The sequence below is a fragment of the Emydura macquarii genome, unplaced genomic scaffold (genome assembly GCF_026122565.2).
Source record: "Emydura macquarii macquarii isolate MOO-44397 ecotype Brisbane River unplaced genomic scaffold, CSIRO-AGI_Emac_v2 contig_1644, whole genome shotgun sequence".
NCBI lineage: Eukaryota > Metazoa > Chordata > Testudines > Chelidae > Emydura > Emydura macquarii.
Window position 1 is genome coordinate 8646719 of NW_027131781.1, and position 19248 is coordinate 8665966.

Below are 19248 nucleotides of genomic sequence, written 5' to 3' on the forward strand. Positions count from 1 at the left end.
AGGAAAACATCTTGAGTCTCTAGTGTGCTATGTAAAAACCCAAAGGAGGTAGACTGTTTAACAATTGCATATGTAGCTTGATGCTTAGTGCATTTTGCTGCTTGTAATTCATGGTTGTTTTTTCATCTTGAAGCCCACAAGTCTTCTCCCCATTTGCATAGCTGTGTGGAATGTCATTGGCTGTCCTCTTTAACTCTAGTGTATGTTCCGGATGAATGGGAAGTGCCCCGTGAGAAGATCACCATGTGCCGTGAGCTTGGGCAGGGCTCCTTTGGAATGGTTTACGAGGGCGTAGCTAAGGGAGTGGTGAAGGACGAGCCAGAAACTAGGGTGGCCATCAAAACTGTCAACGAGTCTGCAAGCATGCGTGAAAGGATTGAGTTCTTAAATGAGGCCTCAGTCATGAAGGAGTTCAATTGTCATCATGTGGTAAGTTGCTTGAAATTGAGCACGGCTTCCCTTAACCTAACCATAGTTGCTGGCATGATGGTTTCAATTGCCTGGCTAGATTGACTCCATGATACCAGGAGTCAAGACCTCCTAAAACAGCACGCTAAAGGAACATGCTTCTTCATCACACGGATCTCACAACGAGCATCATGATCATGCATTAATTGGGATGGCTGCTGCCACAGAGTTTGTATCCCAATCTACTTCCAAACTCTTCCCAAGGTTTGTGGGTGTTAGCTCCAGACTGGGGCCACTCCTAGTTAATAACAGGGCTTTTAACTGGGTGATAATTAGCCATATCTGCTGGGTAATCTTAACTTTTCCCTTTCAGGTGCGGCTGCTTGGAGTTGTCTCGCAAGGCCAACCAACACTGGTTATCATGGAACTCATGACACGTGGGGACCTCAAGAGTTATCTGAGATCTCTGCGGCCAGACACAGAGGTGAGCGTGTGGGTTTTATTTTTTACCCACTTGCAAGAAAAGGTAGTGAGTTGGACACACCAAACTTGCCCAGGGTGTCAATTTCCTGCCTTGTTTGGAGCAGCTGCCCTTGTTGTGGCCCTGTCTTCGTTAAATTACATATTATCTAAAAAGAGCCCATTGCAGAAATGCAGGTTTAGCTCTAGTTTGCTTCTCATGTGTTAAAGCCAACAGGTATCCATCCTTATTGTGTTCCGTTATTTCCCTCACTCTTTAATTCTTTTTTAATTTGTGAACTAAGCATTGGGCATCATTTACTTGCCCTGCTGACGGCTAAGCTTCATTCCTAAATATAATAATAGGAGCCCAGTTCTTGAGCAGTCCGCTTCCTCACTTCATTGCTCTCCTTTCTGGGAAGTCCTTGCTCAGGGCTCTTCAGAATCTTCTCCGAGTTCTTTGCTCATGCCCTTGTGTCTGACCCGTGCATTTAAGGAGTAAAACATTTACACAGAATGAAATTTATATGATCTCTTGCAATTACTATTTTTTCGTCTTTGAGCTGTTAATGAAACTCCAGCGGTTTGCGATCTGCTGCCCCTTATGCTAAAAGAGCGGTTTTCACAGGCACAGTGCAATAACATGTGCAGTAGCACACGTATGTCCCACCCCGTGTCACTAAGTGCCTGTTTTTCAGGTTTGAATTAAACCATCTTTGCCTAATCTGATTCCTGATAACGCTGCAAAACAGTATAATCATCTAAAAGATGCATGAGTAGGGTCATGTCTCATGGATGAAACTCTACCTGCAGCCTCTTTGTTTTTGACATAAATTATGAATGAGCACTTTGCAAGAAGCACTAATATTGAGTTGAACACGTGGTGTTTAATATTCAGCCTGTCAGTCTAACAGATAAAATCACTCACGTACATTACAGGGTCCGAAAGGTTAGGAAAGAATGTTACGGCTCACTTACTACTGAAATTAAGGTTGGCCTTGTATAAAATGTGCTCTGCACTTTTCTGTGACCCTCAGCTTCACAATGCAGCATCTGCGATGTAAATAATTTACGGCAACAGAGAGCAAACACCTGGTTTGTGTGAATGCAAATTAGGTTTAAAATGAGGGGCATTTCAGGAAAAAAAGGCAGGCTGTTTAAAAACACTGTTCTGTGCCCCATCATTTAATGGGAGAATGGAATACACTGAACTGGCATCACACCACTGAGCCCAAGTCTTCTTTATGAAGGTGCAGATCCTGGGTCATATTGAGGAGCTTATCAAGTGTTAAAGTAACGGAATTGAGTAGACTTTGGAGACAGGGTGCAGTGATGATATAAACAAGAGAATTACACCCCCCCCCCCCCAAAAAAAAAAAAAAAAAAAAAAAAAAAAGAGTACTGCTCAGTCTGGTTTTTTCTTCTGCCTGCTGACCTGTTGCTTCCTGCCTCCCACTTAAAAACTGGTTTATAAAATGTGTCAAGCTGTGAGCTAGTTGTCCTTCCCTTTCAGTCTTGGTATGTGAAGCTTTGTGTGAGAGTTACTAAAGACTCGTATCTTACAGTGCTTCGCAGACATAACTCTTCATTCTGGATCGATGCAGTGGGTTGGGTCCCTCCTTCCTGACTGCCACCAGTTCTTGAGCCACTGATTTCCCCACATAGTCATGGCCCCTCCATGAAGGATCCCAGATTACATTGGTCCTTATTGTCAGCAGGGTGTAATAATTGCATGCCTCCAGGTTTCCTTAGATGCATCCCTATGGGTCCTTTGCTATGTCATCCATTGCATTCAGGAATTGGGGAACTTGGAAGGGTTCCCACAATAGGAGGGGAGAGACTTATAATAATAAATATGTGACACTTACATTTTTTCTGAAAGTGCTGAACAATAATAATAAACCCTAACACCATTAATTGTGAGGCAGATAAAGATCATTGCGCCCCTCCCTCCCCCCTCCAGTGAAAGTTTAGTGATTTGATCCAGTCAGGAGTTCTGGCTTCTCCTCTCATGTTGAACAACGCTGCTTATCTTGTAGCCAGAGGTAAAAGTCTTAGTCAAATTTGCACTGGTGGAGGTTAAGGCAGTGTGATGTGCTGAGGTATATGTAACCATCTCAAACATTGCCCTTCGTCACAGTACAACTAATAGCTATGGTAGTAAAAGCTGCATATACCTTTAGTTGATGATCATGAGTGAATCTACTTCATGAAAATTATCTCTCAAGGGCTTTTCCCTTTTGCAAGAATAGATAAGTAATTCAAGAGGCATCATGTCACTGAGTGTTGGGAAATAATTTAAGAGTATCTTATATTTTCTGTTTTGTTTATGCTGATAGTAGGGCATGCAGTATAAAATTCTGAAGCAAAGCGAGCAGGTTCTTTCTTAAAACTTTTAGGAGAAAAGAGAATTTTAATAGCAAAAATTACCGGTTTAAAGCAAAACTTGTTTGTATTCCCCAAAATAGATATGCTGCTATACAGGAGCTAATTTGTTCTGTTTGTAACCAAGCTTGATGTGGGTGGAGGAAAAGACATGATTTTCCCACTAAGCAGATGCTATGGTCTTCATAATCAGAAGTTTTTGTTCAGATTGGTCCTGGTGTTGTGTCAAACCGACTTCTGATGATCTGATTAAGAAAAGCATGTTGCAGGTTTTTACATGGAAACAGTTGCTTCCCTCCTGCCCTCACACTTCTACCTCCTTAATCTTGCTCAGAATAACCCAGGCCAGTCTCCTCCAACTCTGAAGAAGATGATTCAGATGGCAGGAGAGATTGCTGACGGCATGGCATATCTCAATGCCAACAAATTTGTACACCGGGATCTTGCTGCAAGGAATTGCATGGTGGCTGAAGACTTCACTGTGAAAATTGGAGGTGCGTTTTGTTTTCTTTTTCTTCTTTAAGATCCAGATGAAATGGGAGTATAATTCTACAGTCAGCATTGAAAAAGGCATCTTAATTTCCTTAAAGTGTTAGTAAGTAGAGTATTTACTTCTGGGGGCTGAATATGTTCCATCTGAAGACCCACTACAGTTTCCTTCCCAGTGAGCGCTCAACACTGAATTGAAACAATCTCATCTGTGCCCATAGTGGACTATCCAAGGAGCATGAAGGAGCAGCAGCCACTCTTCCTAGCCAGAGATTGACATAACAGCCCTGGGGATGGCCCATTGTTGAGAAATTCTCTCCCGTCACTGCACTGCCATCTGACAAAGCCCTGATATTTTGAGTTTATGCTGATGAAGTGAATTGCACCCTAACCGTACCGTTTCAGCAGAAAGAGCTGTTATTTAACAAAGATAACTCAAGTACCATCAAATCACTTTATTTTGGATTAGCCTACAAACTAAATAGATATAAAAATTATTGGGTTAAACCTGATTATCCAGAGCCCAACGTTTTGGATGGGGTGATTATTAAAGTACCACTTTAAAGACAAAATATTTTCTGGAATTAGTTTGGCAGAGTTGCGCATGAAGCAGATGGACAATCTTACGCCCGAGATGTGCAAACACTTAGATGTGCTTATAGTTAAGCCCCTTTGAGTTTTCGCTATCAGGAATATGGTCCAAGTTCAGTGCTTACTTACTCGTGCCTTCTGGGAAGGAACAGCGTAGTCTTTCCTGAGATCTGAAATAGAAGATGTTTAAGGAAATTGAATTAGCTTTGGAGAGGGAAGGGGGGTGGTTTATCTCCAAAAAATAAAACCCATTTGAGACCATGAGATAAAAGGTACCCAGTGCAAAGTGCTCTGGTAAAAAATGCAAGTTTTTTCTTAGAATTTTAGAGGCAAAGAATCAGAGTTCAGTGTACAAAGAGCTCAGCTTGTCACTGTGTAGATCAGTTGATAATGTGAACTATTTAAAAAAAATAATTTTGCTTATTTTAACTTGAGTGTGAATTTGTGCTGAACAGGAGAAACTGAAGGCACTGGCCACAGCTATCCTTGGAGTGGGCAGGAACTGTTCTTGCTCCTCCACGGAGCTATGCAGTGCCAGCCCTCACCCTACAGTACTGCTGCGAGACCAGCTCTGGAAATCTCAAATCCGCAGCCATTCAAACCTACTCGTGACCCAGTTCTGTTCCCAGAGAAGTAAATGGGAAGGTTCCTTTTGGTTTCAGGGAGAGAGAGAGACCAAGCCCTGAGAGAGAAGCTACATATATATGCAGTATATCTCCGATGAAACAAACCATTATGCTGACAAATCACAAGTACTTTGCGCTGAAGCAGTGATTCCCATTTGGGCAGGTTCTTTGGGACATGTTGCTTATCTTGCCATTTAAATACATGTGTTTTATTCCCCAACCCTCCAGACTTTGGCATGACCAGAGATATCTACGAGACAGATTACTATCGGAAAGGCGGGAAAGGTTTGCTTCCTGTGCGCTGGATGTCCCCGGAGTCACTGAAGGATGGCGTCTTCACAACACATTCAGACGTCTGGTAATAAAACAGAGGCTTTTAAAAACAGTTTAGAAAAGCGATTCCCAAACATTTTCCCTGTACGACCCCATTTTCAGAGGTGTTGTTTCCCATTACCCCAGACAGCACTGAAGTAGCCATTTAAAAAATGGCGTCCTCCATGTAGTGTGACCTCATACACTGTACATGCAAGGTCACGCTGCAAGGAGGCTGCCATTTTGCTTTACAAAACGGTTTGCTCTGGAGCGCATAATCTCACACACAGATGGTGCGTGCGAGGTCATGCTGCATGGAGGCCCCGTTTTGTAGCGCAAAATTGCTTCCCCTGTGAGATGTGGCCTCGTGCGTATGGTGCACGTGAGGTCACACTGTGTGGAGGAGACTGTTTTGTAAAATGGTGTCCTCTGCACGTTCGAGGTTGCCGTGACCCCATCTGCTGATGAAATGACCCCACTTGGGGTCACGACCCACAGTTTGGGAACAGCTGGTTTAGATGCACTTCTTCTAGCCTCCATTAGATTTTTATGGGTAAAAACAAACACCTAGTGTCTTCAAAGGCTCTGCTTTTGTTTTTTTCCCATTTTACTGACCATGAGTCTCTCCGCTTTAAGCTGTTCCCATTGCAAATTCTCCATCAGAAACCCTTTATGCCATATTCTGTACTCAGATGCATGTATGGCTCCTATTAAAATCCTTGGGAGCTGAAGGAGTCTGCCTGAGGTTATAGTCTGTGTTTGGAGAGGATTATGTGCTTCCTTCAGGGACAGAGAATCAGCCCCTCACAGCAAAAATCTATGGCCTGTTAGCTACACTTAGCGAGAAAAGCAACTGGTTATTTCCAATCCTTCTCCACCAAGAAAAGCATTGGAAGGTGTCAAATATACATCAGGATTCATACCTTTGACCTGATTCTTATCAAACCCTTCTTTGAGCGTTAACTCTGTTTTCTTCCATGGGAAGTATAGAGAACTAGAATGCACTGCCTTTTCTTCCTTGGAATCATCCCTTGTGGTTTTCCCCTTAGTTTTGCATATTGTTTGACTCCAGTGCTACAAGAGCCTTTAAAGAAAAAATTACTGCATAATAGCTATTCCCGGGAAGTTGTTAATAGAGCTGTACAGGAAATATCAACATATGCCTTTTAGAAAAAATACTCTGGGAACAATTCTTTTTTTCTCTTTTCAAAGGCTTGAGGATAGGTGTCCAGCTTCTGAAAGTAAATGGAAGGCTTGGCAAGAAGTTAATATGTACTGGCAAACCTACACTTCTCAGTCTCTCTTGGTTTCTCTGCCTTCCTAAAAGCAAGTGTGTGTGTAGCTAGGTGTATATATTATTGTATCAAGGCTTGTCCATTTCAATGACTGCCGCGTCCGTCCCTCAGTGGGAACCAAACGGACTATTAAACCAGGGCCAAAAGTTGTTTGGCTTGGCACAGCAGAAAGTCTGGGTCCCTTGGAATTTGCGTGTGTGTGTGTGTGTGTGTGTGTGTTGAACCGTTTTGTGTCTGTGGACTCTTGAAGCTTTGTCGTTTGCACGCACACACAGTCACTGTAGCAAACAGAAAGCCAGATGAGAACACTGCTAATAAAGATGGAACTGGAAATGAAAAAGAAAAAAAAAAAAAAAGGTTTTATTGCTGGTGTGTTACAGAATTGGCAGCTGATTGCCTCCAAATGTCTGGAAGTCCGTAGAAAACTTATTAAAATAGTAAACGATATGATTTTTGAACAGCTTGGACATTTTGCAGACAGTGGATTGTAGTTCTACACAGCATCAGCTTTGAGTGAAAGTTTTATAATTGAAGTTATGACAAAGCAAAGCAAGAGTTTTTTGGCATAGTTGATAACTTTTTTTATAAAGCCAGTTAACCCTTCAACCTATGAAAATAGCATCTTGCTTAGAAATACTTCGATTCCTATCGCACTTTTCATTCCGACTTAGATACATAAACAGGACCACTGAAAACAGCTTCCTCTGGGGCAGAGGATGGCAACCAGCTAACATGGCAAAGGGGCACATTGCCAGCAATCTTACTCTTATTACAAAAAATAAAATGGTATTTTGGGACCAGTGATGGCCTCACAGAGCAGACAGAACTTCAGTTGAATATATCCATAAAACTTACACACACTGAACCATCCGGAACTGAACTGGTCTAGATTGAAGAGCAGAGCAACATGACTTAGACCCATTCTTATTGCCAACCAATAATTTGTCAATCCATCAATGCTCCCCAGTTGTCACTTACATCAAGGACTCATTATAGTTCATCAGTTCTTACACCTTGGTAAATGATCCAGCTCATTCCACTTGCTTAGCTTTGGTCTCTAACACGACCAGTGAAGCTGCATATTACTTGCACAAAACCCAAATGACTGACAGACACAAAAATTCCAGACAAGGCATGAATTTAATCCTCAGAACTAAATCAGTGCTCCAATACATGCAAACTCTGGTTACTCTGAGGTGTGCGCTCGTGTGTGTTATCTGACTCTGCCATATATCAGTATCCTTAGAAATACCCACTGCAGAAAGTTTTATGGTGTTCCGACCAAGCTCCTTAATGCGCAATGACTTTGACACACTGAGGGTGGCTTATGAGTGCTTAAAATGCAGCTGCTTCTGCCATTTAAAACATCAGTGGCACAAAACAAGTGTGTGGTGCTTTACCACGTCAGAGTTGAGGGGCGGAGGGAGAATCCTTTCTTGCTGCTGACACATCACGGTAGAGCTACATAATCCACTATTCAAACCAAATCAAGGCTAAACCATCACTACTGCACTTCAGCACTGGCACAACCCTATAATCCCAAAACATTTGGTACCTTAGCAGCAGCTGTAAAAGAAGGGGAGGGGGAAGCAAATCACCAAAGACAAGACAGGAAAACACAAACCTTAAAAACTATTATTTCTTTGGCATGCTTCGGCTCTTACAAGAGGAACTTTAAATCTTACAAATATTCAAGCATGCCGCTTATGTGAATGAGTGTATTTCAGAATGCATAGCTTCCCAATCCAGAAGCACTGAGAAACAAATCTTTGCTTCCTTGGAAAGAAATTTTGGGAGCTGACTATATCTACTTTTCTACAACTCCTTATGCAGTGTAAAAATTATAGCACTGACCCAGAGAAAGTAATCCCTTTGAGGGAATACTTACGACCCTTCTAAAATATTTCCTTGTGGATTATTTAACATCTAGTGCTAGAAACAACTTAAATGTTCTTCTAAATCTTACTTTGCAGGTGTAATAGTAAAGGTATGAAGGACTGGTTAAATATGGAGACTATAGTGTGTGTCTGTGTACACATGTACCAATAGACTGAGTATATTTCACACCCTCACATTCAACCACATATAATCAAAATCCCTAAATTCAAAAGATTTGAACCCACACCTCAAAAGTACTGAAGTCCAGTTTATCACTGTCCTGAAACACTCAGTGTCTTGTGATTTGATATGCTTGTGGATAAAATAGCCTTTCCAGTCTGTTTTAAATAACTTACAGAGCACACCAGATGCTATACATTGAAAACCTACTGATGCCAGGAAAATCACCTGACTCTCCTTTTCAGTGTTCAGGCTTTGAAGTTGCTTCATGCAGACAGTGTTTGGCTATTTTTTGGTGGGTATTTCCCTTGCTTCAAAAAACAAAAATACTGAGACTGGTTTTCTGCCTTTCTGGTAGTATGTTGTGACATCAGGTTCCCCATATCTTAGGTGCCATTTTAGGAAGCCAAATGTCAAACTAAGAAAACTGCAAACGGTCAGACATCAGGATTTATGAGTTGTAAAGTGAAATGGAAAACTGTAAAAGTGTATCTGGAGGATTTGAAGGGTCAGGATTTATATTGGTAATTTGCTTTTTTATTCTTAAAGATTGAGGTATAAGGTAACCAGGGAAAACTTTTTGTAGTGGGGGGGCAAAGAGGAAGCCAAAAATTTAAAACTAATGCAGTACCTTTTGGGAACCAGGGCTACAAGGTGTCTTTCTATATGCTAGATCTTTGCCATTTACCATTTCGGTTAGATCTGCTAATCTATCTTAAAGGAGCAATGCAGGTTTGTTCCTTGCAATGTAATCTCTAGTGTTGTAGATAGTACTCAGGAAATAAACTCAGTTGCCTCTTTCCTGTAGTCATCAGAATAGCTGTAAGGCACTAAAGTTGAGCAAAGATATTTTTTGTTTCAAGTGTAACTGGATAGTTTCAAAACACTTTTGTCATTTCTGGTTTTAACAAGAATCCATTTTAGATACAGTGGATAACCTGAGATGTAAAACCACTCGACCATAACCGCCTAATAATACTGAACTCCTGTTTTCACAACAAAAACCTTACTACTATTACAGCACATATTCCTGCTTCCCTGGAGTAAGTAAGTTGGCCTGGGTGCAGTAGCAGTGAAAAGTAGGATCTGGTTTTGAAAGCATAGAATTGTTCTTCTTTGCTGCTCAACAGTATGTAAATGAGATGACTCTTCAATCCTGTAGCCATAGCTGATGATGATGTTGTCCATCTCGATCTAATCTGAGTTTAGAAACTAGTTTAGCAAACAGACATTTTAAGAAAATGTCAATAGGTACATCAGTCATTGACAAAATGTTAAGTGTTTATCTTTACTTACATAAAGGAGCTGCCTAGTTCTGTGTAAGAACATCATGGAGAAGAAGCATGAAATTTTAAGTAAGAGCTTGTAAATCATAACTATACTAGTCTCTATTACCCAGCTAATAGCTCAGGCTACAGGAGCAACATCTTTCTACTACTGCCCTTTTGCAAATGTGTAGGTAGGTAGGTAGATGATTCAAGAACATGGAACCCTGTATGTTGGAAAATGACAGTTGAGCTTCCCAAAATGGTTTAAATGTTCTAAACCGATTTCCGTATTCCAGAGTTGGCTCTTGGTGCAATAGGCCAAGGAAGATGTCAATTTTTGCATCCTGTATGATTAAATGTTCACAGGCACCTCCCCCACATCTACTCTAAAGCAAGCGAGTTTCATTGATTGCTGTCCTGTCTCAGATATGGCTAGATGTTTTTTGCATTGTGTGCAAAAAAAAAGTTGGTAGGTGGGAGAACCTAAAGCAGAGTGACAAATGGGGAAACCAGTATTAACCAAAAAGCATTCCTGTGCCACAAGCAGGTTTTTATATGGAAAAAGAATCCTATGGCATTTGCGGGCTTAGCAGCATCCATTTTAATGGGTAGCCATGTCTTGGATAATGTGGGGAAAACTCACCGATTTTTTTATGATTCAACGTTTCTGTTGTTCAAGCATTTCAGACAAAATGAAAGGAAAAAAGCAGCTACCTGGGGATGAGGGCTATGCTTCTGCACCCTTGTCTTCCTGAGGTACCTTTCTTCTCCCATATGCCAGAAGTACCTGAACATGAGTTGTTTTCATTTTTTTTTAACGTGTTAGGGTTATACTAATCATTTCAGGGGCCTTTCAGGCTCAACTTCCCCTGTCACAGCAGCAGTTCTGTATTCAAGTTTCACTGTTACACTTAAAGAGCTGCACTCTTAAGTTTTCTTATAGAATTATGTGAGTTCAGTGAAGGGTTGTTGGATGAAAAGCCCCTGACCGCAGACGTCCTCTAGACATAGAAAAGGGACACGAGCAGCAGTAGTGCAAGTCCCTTCGCTGATCTCTCCTTTTCTCACAAATGTGCCTCAAACCTCAACTCGGAGGACGCGACTACAGAGACGAGTGGAATTCATTCTCCTTGCCATTTCCTCACTTGGCACTCGTGCTGAGGTGACAAAATAGGCCAGGCTGCCAATTAGAGTCAAGGACAGTGATGGCTTGTGTGATACAGAACCTAGATGGAGCTCCCTAAAATCATAACCATCAGGCTACCAAGTAGCTATCCGATAGCAGCAGCTCTTGGTCAACACCAACTCCGAGTTGGTGGCTTAGCGATGAAAGTTTTCTTACCCTGTTACCAATCCCTTGAGCAGCCAGGTTGCTAGGGGGGAGAGGGGTTTAAGGAGACACACCACCGTATTCTAACCAAAATCTTGTTTGTTTGCTGAACACTTCATTGTATTGTATTCCAGGTCCTTTGGTGTTGTACTTTGGGAAATCGCAACGTTAGCAGAGCAGCCGTACCAAGGCATGTCCAATGAGCAAGTTCTCCGCTTCGTGATGGAGGGGGGCTTATTGGAGAAACCAGACAATTGTCCTGATATGCTGTAAGTATCGCTTGTCCTCTTTATTCTTCACTTTGAGCTTGATTGTGGTGTACTCCTGTCTGATGTCCTCTTTCATCTGTAAAGGTAAATCCAGCTACTGCTAGAGTGGAACATTGACATCTAGGTAATGTTGTGATGAGAATGTTAGATGAAATAATTATGGGCTTGAGTCTGGTGGCGGTAGGGAGGCATAGTTATGCTCTCTTGAACTGACGGGACTGTTTTTAATTCATTGATGTTGTGGTACAACTATTGAAAGCATCAACATTCTCTCTCGGAGCATGGGCTCCATCTGACTCATCGGATCGGCCTCGTTCTGACCTCCACTGTTCATTGATGCTGCAGTGCTACATCTGTTTGGAGCTAAGTATTTTTAATGTGTCCGTTCTATGCCACCTCCCTTCTCCTCTCCCATCTCCTCTCTCTTCCCTCATCTAAATTCAAATAAGCACCTAAAAAGGCAATATGAGAGACTGTTAAAATGCTCAAGGAATGCTAGGTTCTATTGGAACTATCCATATGAGCCTAATGTGTGTTAAATAGACGCCTTTAAAAAAAACAAAAAACCTTTCCTAGCAGCAAGAATTGCACATTAGCTAAACTTAGGTTCTCTAATAAGCAGCTAAAACGCTTGTTTTCTATTACCAAGGAAATATAGATGGTCTAAAATACATGTGACTGTTTAGGGAGTTTATCAGAGAAGTCTGTCTTAAACTTTTCTACTTGATTTAAAATAATGCCGTTGGATAGCAAAAGAGAAAAGCAAGAGTGTGGGGCAGCTGAAATAGATTGTGAATTAACTCTTTGGAATCGAAGCTTTCTAATTCAGCATGCTGATTAAATAATACATTCATTCTTCTGCCCAGAGCAGCTCTGCACCATTACCACAGTTGATGGCACTCATGGCATCGAGATCAGCATTTTCTTCTCCCGTCCCAATTGCCTTTCCTGTAAGCGTCAAAAGAAAGATGCATCTAAAAAGCTTTATCCATTCCTATCATCAGCGTTTAATAAAGACTCATTGCAGCGGAGGGCCTACAGCCACAATAGGCCTCAGCCTTTAGCTTTACATTATTAAAATACTTCTGCTGGGTTTTGTGTACAGTAGTTTCAGTTGTTCAGTCTTTTACTACTTTGATATGCTTCCCAAACAAGCTTTCTGGAAGGAAATGCTCCATCTTGCAGTTATTGAAATTTGTTGGAGGCCCACAGAAGGGATACAATCACTTAAGGGCCTCAGCTGCTTAGGATTCTTAGGAAAAGAGCCTCTGGCTGGAGGACTTGCTTTGGTTTCAGATGACATTCAGTGTTTTGTTGTTGGAGGCGGGTGGGCAGTGGGCGGTGAGAGGAGGAGGAGGAGATCTGACTGCCATTTGATGCCCCCACTCTCATTCTTTTCCTCCCATGATTCTGCGGAGAATTTCTGGCAGTCAGATGGCTTTGAAGTTATGCTTGACATAATGGGAATTGCACAGCAGGGGCTGGGCATGTGTAGGGACTTAGGTAAGATGATCTTGTTTCAGGCAGCACTAGGGAAGCAAGTGGTACAATGTGAATGAACTTGGCACGGGATTTAGCTTTAGAAATTCCTCGTTAACCTGGCATATAGATAGAAATGATAGAAACATGGGGCTGGAAGAAGACCGTAAGAGAGGACCTCTATTCTATCCCCCCCTTCTTCCCTCCCCCCTGCCCCTCCCACACACACAGTGAGGCAGGCTTAAATACATCAAGGCCATCCTTCATAATCCTACCCCTGAAATCAGTGCTTTGTTTGTTTGGTGTAATTACTGGATGAATCAACTGTCAGGGTCACAAGCTTAAATTCTCCCATTCTTCAGATACTGTGTAGTAAAGTTAGCTTCTGAATCAGTGTATTGCAGTGCAGGGCTAATTCATATTGACCTGAGATAAACAGAGGGGCTGTCATTTTCAGGCTAGAGTGAAAGCCAGATCACGACACCCTAATGAGGGCCATTAGAAATTCACTTCTGAATTTCAGCTGCTTGCCTCTGGATCTATAACCAGCTAAACCCAGATTCAGAATCTGAATGCACCTGTTTATGGTTTCTGAATCTGCCCCCCCCCCCCCGCTGCCACCTCCCTTTCCTCCAAGGGCAGAAGGAAAGTAGAATCTATCCTGCCAGTTCTCCCCTTCCTTCCACTGGCAGAGATAGACAGGTGAGTGAGGCATTGCAGGTTGGATTGTGCGTAAAATGCCTCCGCATCTTCTCAAGTGCAGAAAATAAAAAGCACTTTGAACTTTTGAAACTTCAGGGTTTTTGCCCCACCCCCCTCGCAGCCTACCTTGTTTTTACATTCAACAGAGTCCCCAGTCTGGTCAAATCCAAGTGAAAGCATTTATAGCTGTGGGTGTGGGAAGCCCCAGGCATGCGCCTCAACCCAGCTCCACACACAGACATTTGCTTGGCTGTCAGTGAGTCTATTTGGAGTTGTTAACTCCTCACTGAGCCATTTCTTCGCAAGTCCCCCATGGCCCATGATGCATACCATCAGCATGCGATGATGTAAAGCAGCATCACCAAACCATGTCCAGTCGTGTGACCACAGCTAGGGCTGATGAGCAGGGAGCAAAGGGGGGACAATTGTACCCCAAAATGTCTCTAACATCTGTGTAAATAGAGTGAAATGGGAGGGGGGGTCCCAGAGAATATGATGTACTGAGGCCCCAAATTTGTCTCCACAGGCCTGACCTCAGCCACTCCAGTTAGTGAGCTCTTCCTTCTATATAACCATGGGTGCATATAGAGAAGCAGTCAGTGCACAGAGATTTCTCTCCCCCACCTTTATTCTGTTTCTGGTCAGCAGCAGGTATGTCAGGAAGAAGAAAATCCTTGGAAGTACATTTATGTGCATTGTACTAGGGCGCAGATGGCCTTGAAATTGCGTACCAGTCTCACTGCACACCCTCAGTTTGTGCAAAGCAATTTTTGGCAAGTGTTTTATGGAGACTTGTGTCAGATGTGGGAAATTCCTTTTTCAGTGGAGGAGGATGGATGTTGGGTTTGTTCACCCCCTCTCTGGTTTTGGCCCTTAATACTGTAAAGTTTTTCTTTTAAAGCATCTAATTACCTGGCATGTCAGCCATTGAGAATTGTTGTAGAGTGCAGCCACCATGTAGATACATCAATCCTAATGTCATCTGCCTGTAGATGGAGGGTATTTTAATATTCAGTTCAAGGTGCCCAGGAAGCTAAGTCAGCCTGCTTCAGGAAAGGCAGTACGCTGCTTGTGCTCAGTAGAGTGTACGTGGCAAGCCCCGAAAGGCCGCTAGGAATCAGGCATTATAAATAACACCGCAGAAAGCACCCTTGTAGCCGTGGGGCCGCCTCCTCCAAATTTGTCTATCCTGAAAGCAGCTACAATAAAATTGTGGGCAGTTGATGTCTGAGAAGGCAGCCTGCATGCTTACTCTTTTGTGGTAGATGGGAGTCCAGTGTAGTACAAGGGCTCCCTCAGAAAGGGTGGAGGGGGTAAAATGCTACACAGGAAAACCCACCACAACCTTCGCTTAATAATCTATTACTTTAACTATCCAGACTACTGACATGGACAGTTGTTATTGTAATGCTCAGGGCTATTGCCGAATGCATTAATTTCTCTTAGGGCCTCCCTTTCTCCCTCCACCCCCACCCACACACTACACAATGCAAGAAGCTCTGACGTTCTAGCCTGTGTGGATGTCGTGTTAGTCACGCTTATTTGTTGCTATGCTTTGCTAACCTCTAGTAACAGAGAGTCGGTAACTTCTAGATGGATCAGAAACAAAGGACACTTGAAGAATGTGAGAGATTTTATTTTGCAGTGGGATTTTCCCTGGTGCTCATTAAAAGACAGACCTCGTTGAGTATTATTAGGCAGTTGCGTTGGCATTCAGAGATGTGGAAAGTATTTGAAAAGGAACTAAGTGCCAAAGAAGTGACATTTTTAGGTGGTTTTACTTGTTTGGGTATCAAGGGGAAGGAATATTTTGCATAATGTCACAAATTTGACCATACAATAGGACATGGGTGCCAGACATTAGTAATAAACTAGGAGATGTGTTGCTGCTTTTCCTACTCTTGCCAAGTAAGTAGCATTTTATATACTGCAATTGTCTGTAAACTGCGCATCAGACTGCGACTGTATATCAAGGAGTTTTGTTACTGTTAAAGCTCATAGATAGTGTGTTCCTGCTGGGATTTTAAAAAGTTAGTTTAGTTGGGTGGGAGGGAGAATTCTGTGTTTGAAGCAAGAATGCTTTGACTGGCTTCCGTCATACGAAGCTTACATTACCAGCCAGTTTAAACAGTTCTTATTCTTGCCTTGTCTGTGATTAGGGCTCATTTTAAAGCCAGCATCTACCACTTGCACCAATACAGAGGTCATATGTGCTTTTTAGAGGACGTAGTAGGCAACAGGATAATAACTCTTCCTTCTAAGTTCCTAGCTGTCATCGGACTTTGTCATAAGGTATCAAGTCTGATGCATATCACAAATATATATTGATTAATTATGGTGTATGTTAGGTGCTCAAAATATGAAAAAGGAATATAACTTGTCTAGCAATGTCTCTATGTAATGCCTCAATGCAGAAAGTGAAAATTCATTTCAGGGACCCTGAATATTTTGCTGCTTGACAAGGGCAATAACTTCCCAGGCCTGACTTACGATTCCTCAGAATCATATGAATTTAAAATAAAAAGAGAGTTTTATCAGCTCGTAAATTCTTCCAGTTGTCTCCTGGAAAGTTTTTTTTTTTTTTTTTTTTTTTGGTGGGATGGTGTAAACAAGGCCTCCAATCCCACAGAGTTTTTTTTTTTAAAAAAAAATGTCCTTTTATGGGAAGCACTGTAAGGTTTTTGACTCTGGAATGACTTAAAAGAAACATCACATGTTCTTGTTTGTGCTGATGTCACATGCATTACTCCACTGCTTGTGGTATCTCCTTAGCATTGCCCCTAGGCCGCAGGGCTGTGAGCCAGTGAATATCCAGTGTTCTTGGCCCCAGCTGATGCTTCTATTCAGGGACATAGCAGTCAGCTGCAGAGGAAACAGCAATGAAGTAACAGAAATGGATTTTATATAAATATAAATATAAAATGTGTCATAGACTTTCTCCTCTTTTGAAGGGGTGGGGAAGACACATTTTTATAGGTTGACTTCAATCTAAATATAAAAAGATTTTAAAAATTAAATGTTTTTATATGCGTACATATCTATTATGGTACAGCCGCTGGTAATTTAGGTGATCTTTTTGCACTGCTGATTGTTTTGCTGGATTGCTTTTGGTCTTTGCATATTTTAAAGGGTAGCAGGGCATCAGGTAGCTGATTCTGTTCTTAAGACTATCAAGTGGTACCCAATGTAGTATTAATAGAAATGTGTTTGTGGCTAAAAGAAACGATGTTTCAGTTCATGTCATTTTTCTCTGGATTTAAACATTCCTCCAAGCTGTTTGCAACCCAAACATTGCAGCATTCTTATCTGTTCCTTGTCTCCATAGTATCAGTGCCTCCCACAAGTAAAAATAACAATTCTGTCTGTCTCTCTTGCTGACAAGAAGCAGATTTATTGGGAGCTGACTTTTTCTTTTTGAATGTACAAACCTATGACTGAGGGTAATATTGCAAAAAATCATCGGTGAAGAGATGGGTGAACGTGTGAAAACTAGAAAGTGAAACTAGCTAGTCTGTTTTCCTTGTGGAATAGAGTGCAAAAAATAGAGTCAATAGTGAAAAGTAAACTGGATGTTGAAAATTCGTCCATTGCTGTTAATTGGAGTTACTGAGGTAGTCAGGATTAAAGTGGCTTTAAGTCCCCTTTGTATTGTACCAATCCTGGGCTGCTTTGGAGACTGGAGAATATCCTGACACAAACCTAAGGGTCTTTCTAAATTATGGAGCCTCCCTGGGCTTTCTTCTGGGATGCAGCACTGTCTGGAATCACCGCAGTACCATGTGCTGTGGTCACACCTCAAAAGATACTCTCCAACCTCCAGCATGCCCCTTATGCTTGGGCTTGTGAAGGGATCTTCAGAGAGCATTCTGTGGCTGTCTTCCGTGATGTCCGAGCTGGGAAGTAGTGCTTGCCCAGATCTGGAGTTCTCAGAGCCCATTTACGCTGCCCTGGCACGAAGGGGCCAGAGCTGGGGTGAGGCACATACCCCTGATTTTTAACCTGACAGAATTCATCTCTTTAAAAATCAAAGTCTTGTATTTCCTGTGAAATAGTTACTTGGGTAATGTATTTTCAAAAGTGGATTTTACTCAGCCCAGATGACAAAGGATATTGACCCTACATAATAGGGAATACTTTTATAGGCATTTCAATTTGATTTGAATTGCTTTTGTCAGGAGTAGGTGTGAGACAAGCTTTCAGAGAGTTAAATGGTTTCTTGGACATCTGATTTATTTCTTTTTAATCGTTCATTACCTTGGGGAAAATTTACATATTGATAGATGCCTGTAGACATTATAATAGGGGAATAGGATGCTGACTGTATGGGCATGTGTCTACACGGACGGTGGTAAAGTCGCCATTGTCAGATCGATCTTTCTGGATCGATTGAGCTGTCAATAGAGACCCGCTCAATCGAGCAGGAAGTCGACGCTGGTAAACCACCCCAGCAAGTGGCATAGCGCTGCGTCGCCGTCGGCGCAGTGCCGTGAAGACGCCACGCAGAACAGAAGCACAGCAGTTGACGGGAGTTAGGCAAGCTACTCTGCATACTTTGCGTAACTCCCGTCGACTGCCACCGAATCTCCAGGTAAGTATAGACCAGGGCTATGATCTAGGAAATTCAAGTTGCGATTCTAAAGTTTTATTTAAATAAGTCAGACCTCTGAGAATAGTCTTGTTTTCAGAGGCTTACGCTGTTTAGTTAGCATAATTGAAATCAATCTTTGTTGGTAGTCAGATGAGTAACCCATTGGGGGCTACCTGTAAATTATATAACTCATCAGGGCATGGGGTGGATCCTTAATTTTGCGTCCGAGTGTGTTTGAGTATTGCAAGGAGATGGGTGGATCTTGAAAGTGATGATAAATTTATGGACAGCCCTCTGAACACCTCAGAAATTCATGGATTTATTCTCTCCGCACCCCTGTGAGCTAGGGGAACATTATCCCTATTTTACAGAATGGAGGCATAGCGATTAAGTAATCTGGCAAGAAGTCCTAGCAGAGCTGGGAGTTGAACTCAGGTTGCCTGGGTCCCAGTGTAGTGCCTTAATCACTTGGAAAGAAAAAAAGAAATCTTACTGGGTCACCAGGCCATTCCTCTGAGAGCTGCTCTAGGATTGTTCTCTACCATGTACTTTCTAGTGTTTGTTCTGCTACTCTGTCCAGTCTTGATTGAAGGACTCTGATTTGCTTCATACATTGCAATCTAGCCTTATTTCAGTATGGTAAAAAGTTACTGCTTTGACCAGGTTGCACGTTTCTTTTTCTGGGTTGTGTTGCTATGTGCATTGGCTTGAAGATTTTATATTAATTTTCCTTTTCTCCTAGTGTTACCCTTAGCCTGCTTAGGCCATAAGAACAAGAGGCATCCCTGCCCCTTAACCCAACAGCGGATGAAATGCTTAGTTGTGTTTCATTCAAAGTACAGACTGATCCATGAGAAATATCCAGTCTTGCAGTGTCATGAAAAACAGTGTTCATTTTGTGTGTGGTGGTGTCTCATCTTGTGGTTTTGTTCTGCCAGTCTGGGATGTTGTCAGATATAACCATAGATGTATTAAAACAGGTGATCTTA

The 19248-nt window shown here is 42.1% G+C and overlaps 1 protein-coding gene across 1 annotated transcript in view; it reads left to right on the forward strand.

Annotated features, from left to right (window-relative positions):
• Positions 1 to 19248, forward strand: part of IGF1R (insulin like growth factor 1 receptor) — a 239732-nt gene that overhangs the window by 211789 nt on the left and 8695 nt on the right. The window contains exons 16-20 of the mRNA XM_067555614.1: positions 200 to 429; positions 782 to 892; positions 3587 to 3746; positions 5187 to 5316; positions 11356 to 11490. Of these exons, the coding sequence (XP_067411715.1) occupies positions 200 to 429; positions 782 to 892; positions 3587 to 3746; positions 5187 to 5316; positions 11356 to 11490 (766 nt within the window). The remainder of the gene's footprint in view (positions 1 to 199; positions 430 to 781; positions 893 to 3586; positions 3747 to 5186; positions 5317 to 11355; positions 11491 to 19248) is intronic.